General features: G+C 35.7%; 1 protein-coding gene across 5 annotated transcripts in view; it reads right to left on the minus strand.

Annotated features, from left to right (window-relative positions):
• The window catches only part of LOC145666935 (retinol dehydrogenase 12-like), a 311,781-nt gene that overhangs the window by 192,209 nt on the left and 97,833 nt on the right, over nucleotides 1-21,739 (minus strand). For all 5 annotated transcript variants that reach the window (XM_081734546.1, XM_081734544.1, XM_081734542.1 and 2 more), the window contains exon 4: nucleotides 813-1,046. In XM_081734546.1, the coding sequence (XP_081590672.1) occupies nucleotides 813-1,046 (234 nt within the window). The remainder of the gene's footprint in view (nucleotides 1-812; nucleotides 1,047-21,739) is intronic.

Consider the following 21,739-nt stretch of genomic DNA (forward strand, 5'->3'; position numbering starts at 1 on the left):
GCTATAAACTTAATTAAACCCGTTACACTTCACAACATGTGGCTGGAACTGGATTATAATCTCGATATTTACCTCTTAACAGGTGGCGTGAAAATCGAATGTTTATAATTTCAATCAACACCATCAAAATCTTTACGAAATTATGTAACAACTGTGAAGGTTTGGACAAGATAGTATTGTTAGTATTAAAGTAAGGACTTTTCAAATTAAGGACTGCTTTTACGGTACCATGTATTTCACCATACACCAGTTATTGCTAAATTTAAGTAAATATGTTAATAAATTTTAAAATTATCGTGTAACTTCTGTTATATTTTGACAAATGAGAAAAATATCCGGACATTGATGAACATTCTGAGAACGATATCAACGGATATCCATGTTTCTCTAAAGTATCGTGGGCGCTGCTGAGCCTAGGAACTCGACGCTGGTACGCTGTTCTACTCACCTTCCGAGTTTGGTGTTATTTGGGTTATTCTTACATTCACATACAGATTTCCATATACAAATATATATACAAGTTTAAAACTCTATTCGTTATGTTCAAATCTACTGGAATCAGTAGCGTACGAAGAATTTCATGAAAAGGGATTCAAGCACTCAAACTAGTCTCGTTTCAGGAGAAGCATTATTTTTAATGTACCTATCTCAATTTAGTAAATGTTTATTTTTCACAGTAACTTGCTCAAAGGGAAATTTAAGCCCCGAATTCTCCTTTGCATACGCTTCTGACTGGAATATGGATATAATTATGTCATGTAAGATTCATCTTTTAGTGTATAGTGTAAACAGCGAATACCTGAGCTACCCACCTAGAAGCAAGTGCGTCAGAAGGAATGGTCCAATGTAGTTAGTGGCCATTGTTATTGGAAGTCCATCTCTTGTGATTTGGGAAATGTACGTTGTTCCTGCATTGTTGATTAAGACATCCAACCTGCTCTCTGTTTTCAAGAAGTCTTCAGCAAAACGTCGTACACTTGATATCGAACTCACGTCCAACTGCTTCACTACCACGTTTTTGTTTCCGGTTGTCGTTATTATTTCGTCTGAAACAGAGGAGCATTATTCTTTGTTAAAGTTCACGGAAGTCACATTTAGCTGTATCAATTTTATTCTAGAAATGAGAGTCCTTGGACGAAACAAAAGTAAAAGGTTTATTGTGATCTCAACAAAATATTGAACTGTGAATACAAATAAATGAAATAAATAAGGTGAAAAACTACCTTTAATGTTCACTTTTACCTTCAATGTTCAATAAACGTTCCTAAATACAGCACTTGAAACTTCATCCCCATTCAATTGCATTCACATTTATGTCGATGTTGGCGAAAAGTGACTTACGATATATTTTCAAAGTATTTGCAAGTAACGTAAAACTAATGTATATAAGTCATTTCTCTTGGAAATCATACCAGCTACGGAAATGAAAAAACGTAAAAGGAGAATAGCTGAGAATTGTACACATTTGAAAACATCTTGTAACATGTTTTTCTGACAATGGTTTACCCTATCTACTTACCCCGAAATAAAATGTCATAATTTTTTCACAAATGATTAGAGTATCATTTGTAATTTTTTTTTCAATCATACAAGCACTACGAGACTATATCATTTATCCTCTATGCCTAAAGATGTCATTCTTTAAAAGCGATAAATAAATCTTACTGTATTATTTTCAATGTTTTGTGAATGATTAGGAATGTATTCTTCAATTTACAACTTTTATCGCCCTTACCAAGCTAGTGTCTAGAGGCAAATTCCAAATCATTAGACGTAAATCTGACAACCACAGCACAGGACTGCATGAGAACACAGATTTCCAATACCATTGTTCCTTGTATTTATCAGCAATAAACCGGACAGTTCACAATTTAGAACATGTTTGGAAGGCGTACCAGGGACGGCTTTGATGGACCGGTACCGCTCTATTTTTGCACCCAGTCAGTAGTTGTTGCTAATCGGACATTAGTTCTCGTGTACCGTCAAGATTTGTCCCTTAACCCCTTCAGTGCGTAATATTCAGATGCGAATCGCTGTAAAAAAAAAAAAAAAAAAAAAAAAAAAAAGTGTATTTTTTTTTTAGAACTTTGGAATTTGTTACCTTTTAATAACTTTTGAACCTCTCAAGCAATCACAATGAAATTTTCGGCATTATGATCTTCGTTGCTTCTAATTAGCTACTATAACTTGTCATTGTCGTATTTATGGTTATCATCATCATCATCATCATCATCATATGGTTAGGTTACACAAAATTTGGGAATGCCTCAACAGATCAGGCCCAATTTTTCTGTGTGGTCTCTTGGGGTTCCTAGGTGAGCGCAAACTAGCTAAATATTGTCGGGAATAACATTACTCATACTATGGGCAAGTATATTCGCCATGCGCAATACAAAATAACCAAAGCAAAATGAAAGCGTATATATATGCCATCCGCACAGAAGGTGCGTTTTGAAGACACGAGTTAACTCGCCACCCACACTGAAGGGGTTAACCTTGACTCGCTTCAGCGATGTAACCTCTATTCTCTAAGGGAGTGGAATACGCACACTGCGCAGCCAGACCGAAGTTCTCAGTGCCCATCAATTATACCCATCTTATTTTCTTGGCGCCTACACAACAGTTATGTACAGATTTACAACATGCCTTCAAACGTATTATTTTTACCAGTGTTAACGACTGTGAATATGCGTCAGGCCTACTAGTAGGTAGAACATGAAGATAGATAAACAAAGATAATTTTGCGGGGAGGCAAACTTAAATTCACTTGCTATTCATAAAAGTTTGCAACAACACAAGTGGTATTATATTAAAAGATTTTCGTTAATGAGCTAAATAGAAACAAAAAGGTTTGAAATGCATTGAAAAGTGAGCACAGTATAATGTAATTTTAATGGTTTCTGAATATTATTCCGACAAGACTTGAATTTTTGAAATCAAGAAGTGAGTACACTCTGTTTGACCTAAGCTCTAAACTGCGATAAACAAAGCCACATGAAACTAAATCTCGCTGATTTGCTGTTGTCCTACCGACGCTTGTACTCCTCCACAAAATAGTTCATGTGATTGGATTATTACTTTTACTATGAAGCTTCATATAAAACTGCTATATTATTATAAATGACAAAAATATAATACGGGTTATCTAATAATACTGCAATCAAGTGTGGTTAATGGAACAATAGAAGTAAGCACTAAGCATGCGCAGTAATTATGGCGCCAATTCAACTATGTACGCGTGTTCTGCTTTCAAGCCTGAAAGACGGCTGGCATGAATCCCGGTCCCGCGAGTGTTGTGGTGAAACGCCAACAAGGTAAACTTTTACTCACTAAGCAACAATTGTTTACCAGCGAAATTCAAATATTTTTTTTTGATCTTTCCAGTTTTTTTCATTCTTTTCTGCTGCTAGAAGTATCTGGACAACACGAGACAGTATTGTAAAAATACACGTGTATAATTTGCTCCTCCCCGTGGGGAGTGGGAGCGATACATCGTATTTGTGACAAGCGGAAGGATACAAATATTTTGTTTATCGGAGTTTAGAGCTTACGTTGAACAGAGAATAAATCCATACTTCCTTTAACGATGCAAATAAAATCGTTGCCAAATCAACAAGAACAAAAACCTCCAAGACAACAGAGCAGTAAAGTTAAATACTACTACTACTACTACTACTACACTGAGAAAAAAAAATGTAGGTGGCATACTTAAAAACGTAGGTTACATTCGTAATTCCTGTAGTTTCTGGACTTAACGTACAACCGTATATAACATCCTGCAGCAAACGTATAGCTGAAAAAGTATGTATTATACGTACTGTCTGCACAAGTGCAATGACGTCATTCGTGTGACGTTATCTGCAGTAACAAGTATATACGGAGGTAATATCTAGCTTTGTGACGTCAGGGTCGTATGTAGCATGTGGGTTAATAATGGCGACATACACTGACTATCAGGACGGAGCATGATTTCAAGAAGTATGCAATATACGTTCTGTACGTATGTTTCTTGCGTTCAACCCCGAGACAGCATCTATATTGTACTTGTGCCCCATACGTACGACTAGATACAGTATACGTATTGTACGTATGTATTATACAGATTTTCCTTATGTCGCACACAGCTTGTCCAGATACAGCATACAGAATATCCGTATGCACCATACAGAGTGCATATATGTAGCTTACAGACTGTCTGCATGCGGCATATAGATTATACGTATGTCGCGTACAGGTTGGCCATATGTAATGTATAGATTGGATGTATATAGCTAATAGGTTGTCCATATGAAATATACAGATTTTACCTGTATCGAATACGTATTGCCTTCTTGTAATGTATGGATCGGACATATGCAGGATCTAGAGTGTACGTATAGTGCACCATTATTAAAGTGCTGCAACATACTGCAAAGTGCATGATACATTCTTACTGTAATGTTGTCAAATATTGTTTTACTCTGTATGAAAACAAAAATAGCTTAAAATATGGTTGATCTCCTTTGTGCCAATAATAATAAAATTAACAATACTACACTTTTCAAATCTTAGTTTGGAGCAGTGAAACTGTCCAAAGAAATGTATTTACCTGCAGGGTGTCCTATAAGTTTGGGATTCCTGCTAATTCGTTGGAAAGCTACTGCAAAGTCAAGTGTTGAAAAGTGACACAAGCGTTAATTTTAAAATTATGGGCACAAAGCAGGGGCGGATCCAGGACGGACTTCTGGGGGGGGGGCGGTCGGCGGTAATACTGCTACTTTTAAGAGCTCCAAACTTGTTATGGATGGGTTTATTTATATATAAAATAAGAAAGTTTCCTCTTGTGGGGGGGGGGCGATCGCCCCGATCGCCCCCCTCTGGATCCGCCCCTGGCACAAAGGAGGTTAACCATATATTAAACTATTTTCGTTTCCATACAGAGTAAATCAATATGTGATATATTACTGTAAGAATTTATCATATGGTTTGCAGTTAGTTAGTTGCAGCACCTCAATAATAATGCAAAATGCACAGCCTTATACAATCCTATATTCAAACTCAAACAAGATTTACGTACAATCATTTATTAAGCTGTTATCATCCATTGCTTGTACGATATAAAGATTATTTTACCTCATTCTTTTCCTTAATAGTATCTTCTACTAAAGTGCAGTTGTTACCACAAGAGGCCTGAATAGAATTTTCCAGAAATAACTTCTCTGTACATTTTAATTAACAGGTTTTTTTTTTTTTTTTTTTAAATGTCGCAATAATTAAAAGTGTGGTGTCAGCCGGAAACGCATTCGCTTACAATATTATTCCTACTCAGTACTCGCCATTAAAAATGAAACACCAAGAAGGAGACTGGGTAGATGCGCCAAAGTTCCCAGGCCGATACCTAATAGTAAGTGCAGAATACTCTTAAACGTTCGCTGTATTCGCTGTGTGACAACGTGGTGACAGCGGAGGCGTTGTGCAGCCATCGACTAAACATATTTATTCTTCCCTGCTATAGACATTCTGCAAATTTGGACTTTCCTGGATGCATCCTTCTTAGTGCAACATTTTAAGGAAAGAGCAATTTAACAGTCTCATACATTGCTTAAAGAAAGAGCAATGATTCTCAGAATTACTCGGAAGATATATATACACAATAATTTAAAACGGTTATTTCAAACTTTGCAATTCAAAGCACGAAAAGAACTATAAATAAAGGAACACTGATTTTAGCCAAATAGTAATTAGTAAACTCAATCACACTCAGTACCATTAGTTGCTTGGTGTTATCCGTAAGTCAGAGATCACGGTATCTCATTTCGTATAGATTTTTGCATTTGTTTAACGCTAAAAATGTATTTTATCGCTAATTGAACCCAGTACCATATATATACCGACAGGACGTACCTTAGTCACAAGGTAACATGAGTGAAACACTAAACTATTCGATTGACACCTGCGGCCTTGTCAACACTAGAGAAAGTTACAAAGTGATTAAGTAAATACGGAACATAGTTCATACAAAGTATAGCGATGTATGAAGTCTCCGTTTCATACGACTTGGATAAAGGATACATCTGAAATAGCAACAAAGAAATATATAATGATTTCTCTGGATAATTTGGATTAGTCCAGAATTCGAACACACACACGCTGGTAAGTCCAACATTTTTTTTTTTTTTTTTTAACTTCTTTCTTCGGATTCCCAATAAAGTTGACTACTGAAAAGCTGAGTTATAGATTCTGTATTAAAACAACACCTTCGCTAGACATGTTCAGTATACACATTGTCTTACATACAGAACAATACATTAGTTATTAATGCATGTCTGAAATAATAGTGCTTCGTATAGAATTTTACTTCATCCAATCGCAATAGCACAAAGATAAAAAATATTGCTAGGGATAATGTTCTTATTACAGAGAAAAAGAATTAAAATGACTTAACATTAACAATCGTTTTCTTTAAACAGAGATAATATTTTATTATAATTTATGGAAGAAAGAAATAATTTGTAGTACAGTATCTTTATTAGGGTTATATATTCGTACAAAATAATGTAAGTACAACTGAGTCTGTCTTCAGAAAGGGCGTACTTTTAGCCACAACCTACACTGCTTCTTTTGACTGTCTTTCAAGCAGAATCCTGGTTTGATGCACGAAATACCTGCAACAAAAATCAGAAAATATTTAAAATGTTATATTCAGTGTGCTTAATTTGGTTGTACCTAACAATACAAAGTATCTTAACATTTTTGAGATTAAATGGACAAAATCTGTTAGGTCAGGTATGGACTTTTGGGTTGCACGTAGAAAAACTATGAAGTGTTTATTGATGCTGAACAACAACTCAAAATGTATTACCATTCAAAAGTAAGTGGGTACCTCAATGGTGTTCGGGCTACCATGGGGTACCTAATGTCTGTATTTTTTAGATATATGAAAATATATGTCTCTAAAATGTAAGGAACTGACATCTGTTTACCGAAAACCTCAACTCGGTAAGCCTTATGGATATCGAGATATGGGAAAATAAAGAGCGACACTACAGAACTGTGGAGTTTGCGTACTAGATGGTGCAGTTTCGGAAACGTAATTACGAGGGCTTACAACAACCTCAAAAGTAGTTTCAATTAAATACACTACACACACGCCCTGATGGGGGTTTTCGGGTACCATGATATTCCCAGAACTCTCATTTCTAAATATTCTAAAATATGTCTTAATAACGTTTTAAAGAACGTTAGAGGTGTGTGTTTACCGAAACCGCAAGTCGGTACGCCTAACAGTTACCGAAATATGGTGAAATAAAAAGCGACACCATAGGTACGTGGAGCTTGCATATTAGACAGTACAATTTAGAAAATTAATTAAAATATGACTATCAAGATATTGTCAAATAAAGGGAGGATCCATATAGTTATGGGGTTTTCGTGTTAGGTGGTAAAATTTCCGAAACCGGTCATGTAAAGTTAATAAGCATCAGTAGCAATTTCATCTTAAAATAATTAGGTATTTCCATGGAGTTTAAGAACATCATGGGGTCTACCAAGATTAAATTTTAAAAGTTTTGTAAAATATATTTTGACATTTGTAAAGAGTATTAGAAATATGTATTTACCTAAAAGTTCCAGCTAGTACATCTAGCAGCTAGAGAGACACCATACAATAAAAGCGTATTAGATCTTGAAATTTCAGAAAACAATTATTGATCCTAACAAAAGTTAAATAAGATGGTACTTATATGGGTTAAGTGAGAACCTCAGACTCGTCAGTACAATTTCGATCGAAAGATTAATTCAGCTCTAAATTTTCTTTGGACAATTCCAAGCGTTCATCGGGCTCTGAAATAAAGTGAACATTTTTTGTCAATATCTAATATAGCAAGCGAGATATAAGGAATTATGTATTTTATGACGTCGTAAAAATAGAGACCCACATGGATTTGTACTTTTGAGTATTTGCTGTAAGAAGAAGAAATTTCAGAAAACAACCGTATATACCTTAATAGACAATTAAATGGGCGGGGGCACAGTGGCTTAGTGGTAGAGTGCTTACCTCTGGTGTATTGGGTTCTTGGTTCGATCCACGGCCAAGTCAGTTTGTAGTGGACATCGTATTCGTGGGTTTTCTCGGGGTACTCTCCTCCCACCTTTGCATTCCATCAATTCTGTCAACAACATTCACTTGCTTTAATCATAATCTCCCTGAGACTAAAATGCATAATCGTGGGTCGCTACACTGAAATATTTCCTTTTATTTAATTTTAAAATTAAATAGGGAGTTAAGTATGATCGTATTTCTATGGGTTAAGTGAATACTCCAATAGTTTCTGCAAAAAAAAAAAAAAAAAGATTAGTTAAATACCCTACCACTAAGCTACTGTGTCCCCGCCCACTGAATTGTCTATTAAGGTATATACAGTAGTTTTCTGAATTTTTTTCTTTTAGGAAAGACCCAAAAGTACAAATCCATAAAGATCTCTATTTTCACGTCATAAAATATATAATTCCTTATATCTTATTTACTATCTTAGATATTGACAGCGAATTTTCATTCTTTTGCACAGCTCGATGAACCCTTGGAATTGCCTGAAGAAAACCTAGGACTGAACTAATCTTTCGATCGAAATTGTACTGAGGTACTGATTTAACCCATAGAAGTACCATCTTATTTAATTTTGTTGCGACCAATAATTGTTTCCGAAATTTCAAGCTTTTATTTCACAGTGTTTCTCCAGATGTTAGATGTACTAGCTGGAAGTTTTGGGTAAATACATATTTCAAATACTGTTTACAAATGTCAGATTATATTTTCAAAAGCTTTTAAAATTTAATTTTGGTAGACTCCATGATGTTCTAACACCCCATGAAGATATCTAATTACTTTAAGATGAAATTGCTACTGGTGTTTATTAACTTTCCATGACCGATTTCGGAAATTTTAGCATCTAACACGAAAACCCCTTAACTGTGTTGGTCCTCCCTTTATTTGACAACATCTTGATAGCCGTTAGTCATATTTTAATTCAATTTCCGAATTGTAGCTTCAAGTATGCAAGCCCCACATACCTATAGTTTATTTTCCCATACCTCGGTATCCATAAGGCTTACCGAGTTGCAGTTTTCAGTAAAAAAAAAAAAAATCAGTTCTTTACATTTTAGAGACATGTATTTCCATATATCTAAAACGCAGAAATTAAGTACCGCATTGGAACTCCATTGGAGTACTCACTTACTTTTGCATAGCAGGGTAAAAACGCCAGTGGTTCTCACTTTAAGGTTGAAAACATACTATTTTGTCTCTTCTCTGAGCATCGTGAATCTGTCGGAGCTGTACCATAGTTGGAAAGACTCACTGATCCTTCCTATAATGACCATGTAGTTAGAATTAAAAAAGGAGTAGCCGTTGGAGGAAAAACAATATTTTAAAATCCTTGCACCAGTAGTCGTCACCTTAAAATCAAAATGTTCCAGTAGTAGTCAGGATTTTCTACCAGTGTTCGTCACTCAAATAACTTGACATAATTTATTCAAAAACGCACTGTGTATCAGTTTAGGGTTAAGAATACAATATAAAGTAGTAAGCTTAATAACTTTGCATCACTTTTAGCACTCAAGAAATAAAATAAAAACGTTTTTACATACTTTTTAAAGCAATTTCAGAGAGAAAAATGTTAACTGAATTCAAAAGTTAACTGTATATCACTTCCACGTTAAGAGTACAATATTAAATACTATGTTTAATAACTATACGTCACTTTAAACTCTCAAGAATGAAAATAAACGTTTGTACATACATTTTAAAAACAATCTGAGAAACAAAATAAGTTAACTGAATTCAAAATTTAATTATACATCACCTTAAGCTTGAGAATACACTATAAAATACAGAGATTAATAAAAAATGAAATCTTTAAGTTTAACGTCCCACGATTATGCCGGTTAGGCTACAGGAGACGGAGATAATGAGAAATGAGTGAAATGGTGGAATGAAGAAAGTGGGAGGAAACGGGAGAACCCCGAGAAAACCCACGAGCACGGTGTTTGTCCACTACAAAGTCCACACGGCGCGAGTTGGGATCGAACCAGGGACCCCAAACACCGGAGGTTAACACTCTACCACTGAGCCACCGCGCCCCCCTGAGATTAATAATAATGCATTACTGAAGAATGAAAACAAAAATGTTTTAGCTACCTATATTGTATTTACATGTTACCGGTATTTCTCATTAACTTTTTTTTTTTTTTTTTTGATACCTCATGATCAAGTGTAGGGATGCGCAAGAGAAAAGATTTGAGATTGTCTCCTCTCGAAAAGGTGCCGCGAAAGTTATGTCTCGTCTCGAAAACTGGATCCGTTTCTATTGGAAGAGCTCTATCTCGTCTCGAATTTCGTAACAAAAATTCTGTCTCGTCTTGTCTCGTGCGCATCCCTAATCAGGTCCATAGCCAAAAACTTCATTTCGGAGGGGGTTCGATAGGGCTTTGGGATATCTGAATTTAGATATAGATAATCGATATTGACAAACTATCGAAACTTGTTCGAAATATCGAAAAATACAGCAATATCGAAATATAAACAATATCAAAAATCGAAAATATAGAAATATGAAAGAGATCAAAAATATGGATATATCGATCAAAAATGGATATATGATCTTGGAATACGATTTGGTGGAATAATGAGGGAGAAAAATAATCATTGATTAAATATTAAATTGAAAAGAAATAAGAGCCTGACGCTCAAATACTTATCTATCCGGCACCCATCTTGATCCCCATAAAATATCATGAAGTGCTTGATTGATTCTAAACCCAATAATAGTAATAGTAATTTAACAACAAACACAGAATATATAATTTACGCACCTTGAAATGTAGAAACTAATGATTGTAATCCCCAGCTTTCCAATAGACGTTTGATTTCTCCAAATGAAGATTCGGATATCTTGTTTCTTCTCAAGCAATAATGGGTTACAATAATCAGTTGCAGTCCAAAGCCAAGTCACTAAGTTAAGCATGAAAATAAAGAATTCATTAGTTAGATGCATACAAAATCCTACGCATATAAATCCGAATCTACTTGTATTAAATTGTAAATTTAAACAAACTAAATTATACTACTTTGGAAAGCGTCTCCAAATATAATGTTTTCATTCTAAAGTGAAGGAATTTTTAAAATCGGATGACCCGTTTGCGCTGTACACTCGCTATGCGTCCAATGTGAAATGAAAATGCAACATTGCCATTTACCTGGACCCACAACGTAAGTGAGTGAAGTTACTGTCTTTTACGCTAACATGTCGATGGCCAGCCCCCGTTTCAAACAGTAACTTCATTCACTTATGTTGTGGGTCCAGGTAAATGACAACGTTGCATTTTCATTTAAAATTGGGTGCATAAAGAGTATACAGCACAAACATCTCGTCCGATTTTTTTTTAAAAGTGTTCACTTTAGATTGAAAACGTCATATTTCGAGATGTTTTTCCTCTTACATTTTATTGTAACTCTGATAATAACAGAGTTATCCTATGTCAGGGAACGTTTGAGACATCCTGTATACATCATAAGAAGTTCCTTTCTAAATTCTACACGGATGTGGTTTCATTGAATGTGAGGTGGGTGATACACATTAGGCCTTTTGGGAGTACGTCACACGGACGACCGTAATTTTGTGTTCAAAATTTTTATGAATTGATGGGATATGTGATACATATGGCCACGGACTAGAATTTTCTCAGTATGTCAAATATGCAATCAGATTTCATGCAGCTTAATTTGGTGAAAAGCTATTGCCAATTGAACGTTACATTTACCTCTTTCTTGCAGATGTTGAACCATGCCGTTAGCACGTGAGGAATGGATCGAAATAATCAAACTGTGGGGCGGGAGGAGTATATGTGCAGTGGTTGCCGATTGCAGTCATCCACAATGTGACTCTGTGTCACATGTTTCAGTGTCACAGTAATTAACTAAATTTGAGAAGACGGGGACATTCGTGAACATACATCGTAGCGGTTCAAACTCGCGGAACCTTTTTCCTTCCCCATTTTGAACCGGTACATGAAAATGCCATTTTCTCCATGTTTGCCTGCGCCGATTTTGAAAATTCCTTCACTAATCGATTTCTCTCGTCGAGTACTACAAGAAACAGTTAAAATCTCGCGGGCCCTTTTTTCTTCCCCATTTTGAACTGATACATGAAAATGCCATTTTCTTCATGCTTGCCTGCGCCGATTTTGACAATTCCTTCACTAGTCGATTTCTCTCGTCGAGTATTACAAGAATCAGTTAAAATCTTGCGGCCCTTTTTTCTTCCCCACTTTGAACCGGAAAATGAAAATGAGATTTTCTCTATGTTTGCCTGCGCCGATTTTGAAAATTCCTTCACTAATCGATTTCTCTCGACGAGTACTACAAGAATCAGTTAAAATCTCGCGGAACCTTTTTCCTTCCCCATTTTGAACGGGTACATGAAAATGCCATTTTCTCCATGTTTGCCTGCGCCGATTTTGAAAATTCCTTCACTAATCGATTTCTCTCGTCGAGTATTACAAGAATCAGTTAAAATCTTGCGGCCCTTTTTTCTTCCCCACTTTGAACCGGAAAATGAAAATGAGATTTTCTCTATGTTTGCCTGCGCCGATTTTGAAAATTCCTTCACTAATCGATTTCTCTCGACGAGTACTACAAGAATCAATTAAAATCTCGCGGTCGTCTTTTCTTCCCCATTTTGAACCGGTACATGAAAATGCGATTTTCTGCATGTTTACCTGCGCCGATTTTGAAAATTCTTTCAGTAATTTATTTCTGTTGTCGAGTACTATAAGAATCAGTTAAAATCTCGCGGGCCCTTTTTTCTTCCCCAAGCCAATATATTTGTATATTTTGAATGTATTCAAGTATGGAACAAAAGTATTATATAATTCCCTTAGTAGGTTTCTCAACTTCATATTTTTCAACTTAAATTTTATTTATTTTAATTATTTATTTTCTTGTGACTCAATATTTAATTGCAATCGTTCATTGGGGAGAAGGGTGGCCATTCTCAAATATATAAATATAGTATTCTTAAAATTTATGTGTTCTCGTACTATTAGTTTCTTCCACTAGACCTGGAAATTGAAAAATTAATACCTGGAAAACCTGGAAAATTCAGGGAAATTGAGTTCCATATTTATATATGAACACTGCTATTTACAATTTTTTTTTCGAATAGGGAGAACTGTACAAAAGGGTGTTTTGGGAATGGTATAACAATAGGTTTCTGGGAGTGTTGTTCGAAATGAAATCTTTAAGTTTTACGTCCCACTATTATGCTGGCTAGGCTAAAGATAACGGGGTGTTGTTCGCAGTGTTGAATTCAGACATTTACACCCGGGGGGGAATGTCAACTGCTCGGGGGAGGGTTATTTTTCTGTATTTTTTTCAAGAAAGCAGCATATTTAACAATTCCATTCACATACACATCTTACCTAATATTGAGACTAATTGCTGATAAATATTCAATGAGATTATAATTTTAAGAAAACAATCGTTTGATTTCATCTAAAACATTAAATAAAGACTGGCAAAAATAGTTTAGACTAAACTTTAACTGCTATTTACAGTAACTATTTTTATTATTTCCTATATTCAGTAATTACTGTTTGTTACTAATGTAAAAATTTTTAAAAAGATTTAATTTAACTGAAATATTTTTTCTCCTAAAACAAACATACTTAGGAATATCTTAATAAAAAGTTATCATTCTTTCTCACACTTCTGATTCTAAATCAAACATATTAGCCTTGGTTTCTTCACTGCATATACATCAATAGTTTAGTTGACGAAATCTTCAGTAGGATTAGTGCCGTGTCGTGGAAAATCAGCGCTTGGCGCGAGAGTATACGACGGCATCCCCGTATATATGAGTGAGGTCGACAGACCAGCCGCCAAAGGTGGGAAAATTTTAAAAAGTAAACCCTGCTTTTCCTTGATTTTGAGCACTTTTCATTACTTTTTTCCTTTCATTTTATATATGTCCACATGTATTTCATTCCTCTGTTTTTCTTTCCTTCTTTTTTCTTTTTCCCTCCCGAATTTTTCACCCCTTACTTCGGCGCCCGGGGCCGTCGCCCCGCTTGCCCCTCCCCCATGGAACGGCACTGAGCAGGATCTTGGCCACCTTCAATAGCAATCTTTCACTTATATACTATTATCATATTGATAAATTCTATATAAGTCTCTAATCAAGGAGGGATAACTGTTCCTCCCTGATCCCTCTAAATGACGCCCACTGAATCTCACCCTTTAACTGAATTATTTTTAATTAAAGAAAGATGTGTTTACTTTAACAATCGTAAAACACATTTACGTCTGTTACTTCCGATGCGAGAAATGGGATTTAGGCGCCCTATTTCAAATAATGTAGGAACTGTATATTTTCAAGAACTGAAGTCTGCTGACATGAGAGATTATATGGAATGATCGAAAGATCTTCCCTATCTTTCCTTTCGTATCTCAACCTGTGCTAGTGCTACCTACTAATATATAATATAGGGCGAGAGTATAGTACCTACTAAAATACAAACCTTTCTTCAACAGTTAACAATTTCATGTTCTGCCAAACTCAGTCATAGCGTTAAGAAATACAAGTTTTATTCACTATTTGGTATTCTATCTTAGATGTTACATGTTAACATTTATATAGAATGGGTCTGCGTCATTTATATGTATATTGAGAGATCGGATTTCGTCTGCACGTACACGGACAGAAAAGCAAATAATTGGGTGAAGTAATTTCTACATTTTGTGACTGAAATTTTGGGAGTTTCTCCGGGGGGGAATGAATTTTCTTCGGGGGGAGATTCCCCCCGGGCTACCCCCTGAATTCAACCCTGGTTGTTCGGTGGGGGTCAATGTTGCCAATTTTGGGTAAAGTCGCTAAATAAGGGGAATTCGACCTCAACGATAGCGTAGGTTGACCATAAAATTTTCAGTTAAAAACGGGACAGGTTCTTGCAACCCTAGACTTTTAGATCTACCTTTGTTCTTATCAGTGCCTTGATATCAGATTTCCTCCTCTCTCTCTTTGTTACAGAACGGGTACTTATGAAAAAGGAAAGACACGTTGAAATTTGTTCAACACACAACCAACTGCTAAAACCTCTGCTGCCTTTCGAGCAGTACTGCGAACTATAGAGTATGTTTAATATAGGGAATTTCAGTTCAATTTTTGCCTCTTTGTTATTATTAATTATTAATACTTTTAAAAGGAGTAAAGATACTGGGTTTGTTATTTACTTCTTTCATTTACATAGAACGGGACGAATACTACTTTTTCCATCTACTGACGGGACGGCCGGGACACGCCACTAAAACGGGACTGTCCCGGTCAAAACGGGACGTATGGTCGCCCTACGATAGCGACAAAAAATATTTTTTTCCGATTGGAGACTTTTTTGGGTGATTTTTAAATGACGATTTACCTACTTACACATTTAGCGACTTTCTGCTCCAAACAAAATGTTCATCTGTAGAGAAGCATTATTAGTTCAAAACAGTTTTTACGTTCTTTTTTTCTGTTTGTTTGTTTTAATCAGCGCAACTGATGAAGAGTTTGGAAATACAGCATACTCACTGCCCCACAATCCTGCATTGTTATGTTACCCTTGCCCTCTAACGAAGAACAACTACAAACTTGATGTCCTTTAGTTCGCAGAGTTTCCGTTGAGAAACACACGTAATACATCATTACCGATAGCAACAAGATTAGCTATAGATTGCGTGAATAAAGGCGAAGAAGATGTTTGTTATATTTGTCCTTTGGGGTCTTTTAATTATTCTGCACTTTTTCTTTTACAAAAAAATGATCCCTGAATTAAAGGATTGGTTGCGCCCTATTTACAAAGATGTGAGTAGAACCAGCGGCGCAAATCTGTCTTCAACATTGGGAGGGGGGGGGTAAGACCGTTACCATACTTTTTTTTGACGATGTCCAAAATACTTATGAAGTTGAAAAACAATGTTGTGGAGGATCAGAGTTGTTTTCAGCGTTGGGAGGCTGCAGATTTGAGGCTTATCTGGGGGACATCTATTTTATCTCACGTTCCTTTGTAGCAATCGGACAAAAATAATCAAATTTCTCCCAAAAAACACATTTCAAATCGGATTATTGGGGAGAAGTCCCCCTCAGTTCCAAGATTGGAGGGGACATGTATCCGTCATCCCCCCCCCCCCCACGGATTTGCGCCAGTGAGTAGAACATATTGTTTAGTTTACATCTACAACTTTAAAACAATGCTTATAGACAATGAATTTCTCTATTATTTTTTATAGCGACTTTTCACCCAAAATTGGAGTCGTCATATCCCGTTTCGCAAACTTATTGCCAACATTTTGGAAACTGGTTGCGAAGAGAGCTACAATGGATGAGTCGAGTTATTTCGTCGCTTCCGCTGTGAACCTAAGTACAAGATTCCAAAGAGATTAAGAAAAAATGAAATGAAACCTTTGAGTTTTACGTCCCACAGTTATGCCGGTTAGGCTAAAGGAGACGCTGATGATAAGCAATGAATGAAAGGTGGAATGAAGAAAGTGGAAGGAAACGGGAGAACCCCGAGGAAACCCACGCACAAGGTGTTTGTCCATCACAAAGTTCATTTGACGGGGGCTGGGATCGAACCCGGGACCCCAAGTACCGGAGGTGAACGCTCTACCACTGAGCCACCGCAGCTCTTAAGAGATTAAGAGTCACAAACATAGTCACTTTCAATTTTGTAATATATATAGGTCTATATATTGCATCACTGACTAATAACTAAAATCCTTGGATTGTATATATAAAAGTCGCCCCCTGCCCGTAAAAAGCTTCATTCGAACTCGGAATCGAACAATTGCATCTGTAAAACAGTGCTGATTTGATTTTAACGTTCCTTTCAGCAGCAAGGCTGTATGAGACGTGGACCTACAGATTAACGTGGAATCCGAACCACATAAGCTCCGGCCGGGAATCGAAAAAATGAAATGAAATCTTTGAGTTTTATGTCCTACGGTTATGATGGTTAGGCTAATGGAGACGGTGATGAGTAATGAATTAAATAGTGGAATGAAGAAAGTGGGAGGAAACGGGAGAACCCCGAGAAAACCCACGCACACGGTGTTTGTCCACCACAAGGTTCACTTGGCGGGGCTGGGATCGAACCCGGGACCCCAAGCACCAGAGGTGAACCTTCTACCACTGAGCCACCGCGACCCCCGGCCGGGAATCGAACCCGGGTGTCCCACGCCAAAGGCGTGTTCACTAACCACTTAGCCACGAGGGAGCTCATCTATAAGGCAGTGTAAGCAAACAAAAAAACGCACACTGGATGTTTGCGCAACTGAGGATCAAAACATTCTCAATGGAGTATGAGAAATAGTTAACGCCAATCAAAGTGTGCTTTTGCTTATTTATTACTTCGTTAATACTTAATTCCTTCTAGAAATAGTGAAACTATACTATGAAGAAACACTAATAAACTAATAACAATTACGTTGTATTTCTTACCACACCACGACCATTTTTACCACCCATAGAATTTGAACCTAGTACTATACTGCATTAGTCACGCCGTAACGAAAGATGAACATCTGGCACTCGTAGCTGTTGAAGCTACCTGTATATCACGCGGCCTGCGTTGGTACTCCTCAACATAAATACCTCACAGCCCAAAGCCAGGAAACATCACAGACAGAAGACAGGGGCACAAGCAGTGCCTGACACTTCACGAACTCTAAACCCGCCAAGACTCAACTCAACATGACCTTCAATTACGTTCTAGAAACCAAACCAATGCTAAGGCACAAACTTACCAACTTCCTATATGAAAACACAAGAAAAAAAATCTAACTTTTTTGGTTCCAAAGTGATGACATAACAATAATACTAAAAAGGTTTTAATTTTCAGTAACCCAAACATTAATTAACTAGGGAACATAACAAAGCAAAAATAAATAAAAATAAAAATAAATTAAATTAAAAAATAAAAATCTGACAAGTAAACTCTCCCTGACTACTTTTTTTTTTTTTAATTTCAGTGAGGCTGTAAAATATGTTAGTATCTTCGTAAAATATATATATTTCAATGTAAACAAGTTCTTTAAACAAAAGAAAGCTTTGTAGTAGAGCGCTTACCTCTGACGCGTTAGGTCCCTGGTTCGATTCCTGCTCCCGACAAATAGCCTTTTGGTGAACACTGTAGGTGTGGTTATTCTTAAGACTTTCCAGTTTCCTTACATTTTCTTGATTCCACCATTATCATGTATCTCATCGTCACCTTCTCTCTTACATTGATGTACAATCATGGGGCGTTAAACTAAAAGCAAAAAAAAAAAAAAAAAAAAAAAAAAAATTTTGCAAATATCCTAGTAAAAATGAGTTTTCTAGACTACACAAGTGGCCCCGCGTAGGGTAGTCGCTAGCGCTCTCGCCTTCGGTGCGAACGGTTCCGGGTTCGATCCCGGGGGAGAACTCGGTCGAAAAAGTATCAAAAGATTTTAAGTCCAGCCATCCTGAATGAGGTTTCCTTGGGTTTTCCTCATTCACAGCAGGCAAATGCTGGAGTGGTACCTAACATATAGGTCCCAGGCCGTTTTCTTCCTTCCCAAATCCTTTCTTCCCTTCCTTTCCCCAGATAGTGTACTCGCCGAGGAAAGTCATCCCTCATATGTGATGGGGTAACAAGGCCATTGATGCCGAAAGCCCAGAAATCTAAATCCTAAATCTTCACTACACAAGGAAATTTCCGCGCTGAAAACGGTTTATTAGCAATTATGTTAAGCAGTCCTGTAGTAAATCTGCACCAAGTAATAAATCGTCACATATAAAACGGAATGAATAAACACATAACATTCATTTTGCTACCTTGAAACATAATATGTTTCAAAACATTAATATTCAAAGTTTTTTCAAAATTCAGATTCACCCATTCCATTCTCCTCAATCATTTACGAGTTACAATAGTAAGAATTGTAGTCATAAACTACATTACTTACTTAGTACTATATTAAAGCAAGTTACACTAAAAGAATATATAATTAATGGGAATATTTAACTAAAGTAATAGTTAACTATTGTACTTACCCAGGCTTCCCAGGTTTCCTTCCTCTCTTCTGTTCCGTTTGTAAACAACCTCGTTTCGCAAGCAAAAGACGGTAGTTCAATGACGTCAGCCATGGCGAAAGAAAGAGTGTCTATAGGCGGTCTGGATCTTACACACAGATGGACGTATATAACGTATAGCTGAAGTATTTAACATACGTATACGTATGTAAAATACAGAAGATTGTTAGATATCAGACATCCTGCAGAGACATGATGTAATATCTAAGCGGGTAAAAGGCAGTACCTATGTAGTATATGGATAAAGTACGCTCCGTACAGATTTCCTTAGTAAACATAACGAATCCTTGTATTTGTACAATATACCGCTGTCCGGATAATGGATTTTTCTCAGTGTACTACTACTACTACTACTACTAATAATAATAATAATAATAATAATAATAATAATAATAATAATAATAATAATAATAAACTCAGGTCTTCCTATCTGACAAGTATAGGTCTATAAAGTTGTCTATTTGGCAAATCCGACGCAAACATACTTCAACTGATTGAGTATAGTCCAAGTGCCAAACGGGAAAAATACGGCTGAACTTTGTGGTATGACAAAGGTTTTATGATTGATTTTGATAGTTTAGTACATGTGGATTTCGAAACCGCTTGATGCCACTTTGTCACCCTTGGGCAAACTTAAATATTCAAGATGGCGTCTAATATGGCGGATCAAATATGCAAATTATAAATGTAAAGCGATTTCTGTAAATAAGGTTTCATTTTTTATTGTTTTCTGGGCCAAGGAATTAAGAAATGAAGTCCCTTTCTTAAACGAAGCTACAGAAATATAAATATTTAAGATGGCGTCCAATATTTGGGATCAAATATTATGCACATTGTAAATGTAAAGCGATTTCCGTAAACAAGATGTCATTTTCTATGTTTTCTAGTTCGAGGAATTCAAAAATAAAGTCCATTTCTTAAACGAAGCTACAGAAATCTAAATATTCAAGGTGGCGTTCAATATAGCGAATCAAATATTCATATTAAAATATAAAGTAATTTCCATAAATAAAATATTATTTTCTGTTTTCAGTATCGAGAAATGAAAAGGAATGGAGAAGAAAATTTAAGTTGTTATGGATGATAGGGAGAGGAGCTCGGGAAGAGAAAACTTTGAATGGCGCCGAAATGAGAGAAAAGCAGTAGCGAAGGTGAAACTGAATATCTTGAAAAAAGCGAAATAAGTAAATCAAAATTATCTTACCAACCATAAGAAGGACATTAAGGAATATGAAAGCGCTTAAACATGTTTGCCATCTGGAACATAGTGTTGGGCAGATCAGTAGAAAGTTCATTTACCAGAATCGAACAATAAATTTATCAGTTCGTTCCAGTGTCATGATTGGTTATAATAATTGGCCTGATCGGTATAGATATGAAAGTCATGGTTGATAGATACAATGGCTATGAGACTATACTATAGTGTAACTGACTTGGTTACCACAGCACGACATCCTCATTGGGGAAAAATGCAAAACGAGGTTCAGTACCCAAAAATATGCTATAAGGAGCGTTTCAAAGTACTCTTTTTAAATATTAAGTCGAATTCAAAGTTTTTACATTGAGGGTCCCAAAATGTTTTTAAAAAACTGTGAAAAAGCACATTTTTCAGTTTTAATATTTGGCAATATTGCCATTGCTTTCAGATTCTAAAAGTATATATATATATATATATATATATATATATATATATATATATATATATATATATATATATATATATATATATATATATATATATATATTCAAAGTTATATAATACCCATAGGTGCAACATGTAGTTTTTCAGGATCTGAAAATGATGGAAACATTGTCAAACTAGAAAAATTTGTTTTTTCACAGATTGTTGACTATCTTAGGACCCTCAATGTCAAAACTTTGAATCCAACTTAATATTTAAAAAGAGTACTTTAAAATGCTCCTTGTGGCATCTTTTTTGGTAGGCCTACTGAACCTCGTTTTGCAAGTTTTGCCCAAGTTTGCCTGCTATTTATAATGCTTCTTTTGCAAAAGATCAATTTGAAATCTATTTTATACATAATTGCAGTTGTTTTTTACAATTCGCAATTTTGGATACAATTGAATCTTATAACTTCAAGAATCACCAAACTAAAGATTTAATGTACAAAAATAAAGTTTAAGAATTGAAAAATAGGAACAAAAACACATTTAATTTAAGAGAAAAACGATATTTGGATTATAGCTATATCAATGTGATTTCATTTTACATATATATGTTTGAGTAAACTTATTTACTATACATATTTATTTATTTTAACATACAAAGCAATGAGGTACACATAAATATTCTCAGATAATGAGAACAAACCAAAACCAAACAGCATATAATTTGCAATAATTCATTCAATCTTACTCGCTCTCTACGTTGATTGGAATGTTTACAACTTCCGAATCTGTTTTAAATAAATTAGTGACAAAAGGGAAAGGAAAATTGTGAACTCTGGCAAAGAAATGTTTCAAGTTTTGACTTTGAGGATCCTAAATTAGTCATTAAAAACTGTGAAAAACACATTTTTTTCAGTTTTTATTTTTTGATAATGTTGCCATCATTTTGAGATCCTGAAAAAATGTATGTTGTACCTAAGGGTATTATA

This window comes from Thermobia domestica, chromosome 12 (assembly GCF_964235325.1).
Source record: "Thermobia domestica chromosome 12, izTheDome1.hap1.1, whole genome shotgun sequence".
In the NCBI taxonomy this organism is placed as follows: Eukaryota; Metazoa; Arthropoda; class Insecta; order Zygentoma; family Lepismatidae; genus Thermobia; species Thermobia domestica.